Source organism: Zingiber officinale, chromosome 8A (assembly GCF_018446385.1).
Source record: "Zingiber officinale cultivar Zhangliang chromosome 8A, Zo_v1.1, whole genome shotgun sequence".
Classification (NCBI taxonomy): Eukaryota; Viridiplantae; Streptophyta; class Magnoliopsida; order Zingiberales; family Zingiberaceae; genus Zingiber; species Zingiber officinale.
In genome coordinates, this window is record NC_056000.1 from 45,902,722 (window position 1) to 45,907,999 (window position 5,278).

At 44.7% G+C, this 5,278-nt stretch overlaps 1 protein-coding gene across 1 annotated transcript; it reads left to right on the forward strand.

The window, feature by feature from the left end:
- LOC122008792 (probable serine/threonine-protein kinase PIX13) lies at window positions 1-1,937 on the forward strand. Its single transcript, XM_042564636.1, has 5 exons — window positions 1-476; window positions 566-701; window positions 800-942; window positions 1,030-1,153; window positions 1,241-1,937. The coding sequence occupies exons 1-5, from the start codon at window positions 105-107 to the stop codon at window positions 1,600-1,602; spliced, it is 1,137 nt and encodes a 378-aa protein (XP_042420570.1). The 5' UTR covers window positions 1-104; the 3' UTR covers window positions 1,603-1,937.
- Window positions 1,938-5,278: the final 3,341 nt, after the last annotated feature.

Below are 5,278 nucleotides of genomic sequence, written 5' to 3' on the forward strand. Positions count from 1 at the left end.
TTTCCTTTCCCTTTCCCTTTCCCTTCTCCACACTTCTTCTTCTCTTAAAGAGCAGAGATAAAATCCAACAGAACAGAGCTACGAGCACCAGTTCAGAACCAGGCATGGGGAACTGCCTGCCCGTCGCTGCAACCAATTCAGGGGCAAGCAGCAGCGGCCCGGCGATCGAAAGGCTCTCCACGCGCAGCGGGAGCATTTTCAGCCAGTCCGACGGCAGCTTCATCAGCGCCGACGACGCGTTCCCCGACGGCCGGATCCTCGAGGCGCCCAACCTCCGGGTCTTCACCTTCTCGGAGCTGCGAGCCGCCACGAGGAACTTCAAGGCCGACGCGGTCCTCGGCGAAGGAGGCTTCGGGAGGGTGTACAAGGGCTGGGTGGAGGAGAAGACCCTGAACCCGGCCAAGAGCGGCTTCGGCATGGTGGTGGCCGTCAAGAAATTGAACATCGACGGCATGCAGGGCCTTGAACAGTGGCAGGTAAAAGAAAAAAAAATAACATAATTCTCTCTCAACAAATTTGGTAGTTTGTGAACCAGTTGGGCTCACCCACAAAGGTTTGAGTGCAGTCGGAAGTCGACTTCCTCGGCCGGCTTTCGCACCCGAACCTCGTCAAGCTCTTGGGCTACTGCTTGGACGAGAAGGAGCACCTTCTTGTTTACGAGTACATGGCCAAGGGAAGCCTCGAGAACCACCTCTTCAGAAGTGAGTTCAGCCGTTAATTCAGTTAGAAAGTGTTCGTTCCCAATGCAGCGTACAGTTCTAAAGGGTCTGTGTTTTTGCCTTTGGAAATTTGGGGGCAGGAGGGGCCGCCTTCGAGCCACTTCCGTGGAGCCTGAGGCTCAAGATAGTCATAGGCGCGGCCCGAGGGCTCGCGTTCCTACATGCGTCCGAGAGGCAAATCATCTATCGCGATTTCAAGGCTTCGAACATCCTCCTCGACTCGGTGAATGCTGTGTTTTTTTTTTTTTTACTATGTTCCCGTCGCGGAGTTCGTTGATTGACCGTCTGTTCGTTTGTCGGGTGAATGCAGAATTACTCCGCGAAGCTCTCGGATTTCGGACTAGCAAAGCACGGGCCGGGCGAAGGGGACTCGCATGTCACCACGCGAGTCATGGGCACCTATGGATACGCCGCGCCCGAATACGTCAGCACGGGTAAGCATATTCACAACTCCCAAGAAGATACTTCTATTCTCTTGGACCATGTCCCTTTACGGTTGTTTCGTTCAACATTTCACTCAGGTCATTTGTACGTAAAGAGCGATGTGTACGGATTCGGAGCGGTGCTACTCGAGGTGCTCTCGGGGCAGCGGGCGTTCGACCCGAGTCGACCGAGCGGGCAGCACAACTTTGTAGAATACTCCAAACCCCACTTGGCGGACCGCCGAAAGTTAGCCCAACTGATGGACCCCCGGCTCGAGGGGCAGTATCCCTCCAAGGGGGCTCGCCTAGCCGCCCAACTCACCCTCAAGTGCCTCACGGTCGACCCAAAGAGCCGGCCTTCGATGAAAGAAGTGGTGCAGGCCCTGGAGCAGATAGAGCTAGAAACCCTGAAAGGCAGACCCAGAAGTGTTTCCCAGAGCTCCAGCAACTCACAGAACTAGCCATCCGTCGAAGGCCTTTCGATTGCACGAGTCCCACAGTTTTGGCCGTTTATTTATTTATTTTCTTTTAATTTTTGTTTTTTGTTTTTTATTTTTATTTTCTGATGATGACTTGAGAGATTAGTGCAATGTGCATGCCTTCCACTTGCACCTCCACAAAAAGATGAATTAATGGAGCTTTCACAAAGAGAGGCATTTATTGGTCAGTAAGGTGGAAGCAATGACCAAACTGTTGGAGGAGGAAGAAGGAGGTGAGAACAAAACAAAAGGGAGGATTGTGTTGCTCTGTTGAATTCTAAGATCGGATTAACAAATAAACAAGGTTTTTCTTTGGATATGTAGGAAACGCTTTAGTTGATTTTGAAGGATCGAAGAACAAAAAAGATAAGATTTTAAAAATGAAAAAGGCAAAGTAGGTTGGCGGCAACTTATTAGCTTCTTCCTCTTTTGGGAGATCATTAAGAACGTTAAACTATATTTTATAAAAAAAGAGTTTGATCATGGTATCTACCTTTATGATTAGAGAAATGGTTAGGCTAGAGGTTTCGGAATGAGTGTCGCATCGAATTAGGCATGACGCAATTTGTCGTAGATTGTGACTGCCAGCAGGAAATGTCTGTCGTGGGTCCAAGTCCGATCGACCTATGTTTGGATCTCTTTTGAATTAGGTTTGGCACGCGAATCATGCTTATTAGAACCCACGGATTGAGTCACTCATCTAGACCCGATCATAGTTTAGAAATCGACGATTCTGACAGTTCATAAAAAATCGGTTCTTAATCTTAATCTTTCAAAACCGTCGATTATGATTCAATTCAGAGTTTACGACGAATTCAATATAGTTCACTTTTTACGATGTCTTGACTCGTGACAAAAAAAAAAAAAAAAAAAAATCCTAAAGGAAATCCCCATTCCTATTGTATCTATCTATCATTATCAGAGTTGGCCTGGGTGGTCAAGATGGGCGACACACAAGGCCTCACTTAAGGCGGGTCCATTTTTTTTTTTCTAATTTTTAAATATTTTAAAGTAAATATTAATTCATTAAAAAAATAAAAAAGTGAGCCCACTTTTTTTTATTTATTTTTTTTATTTTTTATATTTTTTAAAAAGTAAATAATTCTAACCTCTATTTTAAAAAATTAAATTAAAAAAAATCTATATATTTTTGTTTTTTTTATAAAAGTATCCAATAAAAAAAGAAAAATATGAAGTACTCGAGCAGTGGCTTCACCAGCCTTTTTCTATTTATATCTCTTTAAAATTTAAAATATCTAAATATAAATTTAATTTATGTATTTAGTTACTGAAATTATTTTTATAACATTGATTTTACGATTTTATTATTTTTGATATAAATAAAATGACCTCTTTTTTATTTTTAGTTTTTATTCGACCTTTCAAAATCTAGGCCGGCCTTGACCCTCACAATAGCGACGCTCGCCTATGGCGATCCTCCCGCTGTTAAAGGCAGCAAAGTCTCCGCTTTGTCGTCTTTCTCCGGCCACTTATTCTCCTCCCTTTCCTTCACATCTGACCTCAATCGGAGTGGACGCGAGATCTGATCAACACTCTCTCCACCCCTTCCATCCTCTCTAAACGGCACGGAGTCCTCCCCAGGAGGAAGCCTCCTCCGTTGCCCGCCTCATTGAGGAGGAAGCCTTCACCATTGCCTTCACTGCAGGAGGTAGACTCGTCATGCAAAGGTTGCTGCGCGGGGCAGGATGCTGTGGCCCACGGGCGAAGGATTAGGGCTTTGGTCGAAGTGAGAGCGGAGGCTGCTAGTGCGGTCGCGTTAGGAGAGAGAGGAGCGGAGGGCGCCGGTGTGACGGTGCCTAGAGAGGAAGAGAAGAGGGAAGCGACGAGGAAGAGAAGGTGGTGGTGGACTAGTTTGAATCGCTGTGGAAGATGACACCCGTTGAATCGCTGGTTCAATGATTATTTTTTTGGTTTGAATCATAACTGGCTCCGGCCTTTGACGTAGTTACGGGTTCAGACTGGATCTGATTAGGACCCGACGACCTGTGGACAGACCTACACTCATCTAAGTTAAACTAACTTTAGATCTAGCACGTGTAACTCATCTCATCCTGTTTGAAAACGGGAGGATGAAAAATTAGAGATGTGACTGTTATGTTGACTGACGGTAGAACGTGCTTTATTTTATAAAATAAGTAATGTCAGTACTGAGTTAGGAAAGTGTCTTCGGCGTTGACCCTCCGATACTTAAATCAGTCATCGAAAATATAGAGGAAAGCGGAGCAACAGTAACGCAAGCGCAAACAGTAATCACGCGTACCTTCACTAGTGATGGACCCCTTTTATATAGAGCCCTGCCGGGGGGCGTGCACGTTCTTCGAGGTATGGACACGATATCCAATATGTCTTATGAAGGGATCTGTCAATAGGGTGTAATCAAGTTGAGCCGAGCCGAACTCTTGAATATTTGAGTTAGGCTCGTTTATAATCGAGTCGAGCTCGAACTTTATTTAATGATTATATTCATATCTCACGAATTTATTTGAGCTTTTATCGATCTTAAACAAACTTAATATATATAAATTATAAATTTAAATATTCATTAAAAATTAAATTATATATTTAGAGAAAATTATAATATTCTTATGAAAATTTATAATTTTATTATAAAAAATAAACTTAATATATTTATATTTATCTTTATATTTCATAAGTAAAGTGTAAAATCTATAAATTTAATATTAAAATTATTAGTAGCTTTATTTAAAAGTTGATTCATGAGCTTAACGCATATGCTCATGAGCTAATGAGCCGAATATTGTGAAGCTTGAGCTTGGTTTGTTTATCTTAATGAACCTTATTAAACGAGCTCAAACGAGCTTTATCGAATCAAGGTTCGAATTGCTCATGAGCGGTTTGGTTCATTTACACCCTTATATGTCAGAAAAGTACCTCTAACACCATACCCTAATAGGGCATACATATCCCTGACAAGATAGTAGAAGTTTCCGTCGTACGATTCGTCTGTCGACCATGCCTTATGTCAGCGGCACTATCTCCCAGAAGGATATTGAGAAATACGACAATGGTCCTACTGCTTGGTCGAGCGGGGTAGCCACTCGGCCGGGACTCCTCCGCTCCATTGATAGTCAGGTCCCATTGCTTGGCTGAGCGGGGTAGCCGCTCGATCGGGATTCTTCCGCTCTGTCGACCTTAATTTCTCTTCCCTGCGGTGACTGAGTGTAGTAGCATGCTCCTCCCGTTCGAACAAGCTCTCCGGTCTCCTTAGCGTTCTGCTACTCCACATTGAGCATTTGGCTGTCGTACCGTATTATCCGAACTAGACGGTTGGCTCGCCCGAACACTTATTACCCGACCGACCTTTGTAGGCTCTTGCCGATCGGGCCCTGATTGCTTCGACCGGCCGCTGTAGTCGTCCTCACGCTTGGCTACCGTATGTGAGCCTTTTGACACCTTGGAGTTGACCACCTTGACTTTGACCTCCACCTCGGCAGTTGACCCATGCCAATTGGGCCCCCTCTATCGCTGAATCACAAACCTCCTCTTTAAGTCTAGTCGAAGGAGGCTGCAAGTCTGACTGACTGGACCAGTAGAGTCTTCAGTGGCTTCCACGTTCAATCGGACCAGCTACACTCCCAAGTTTTTATTCGGAATAAGAGTTTACGCTGTTCGGCTT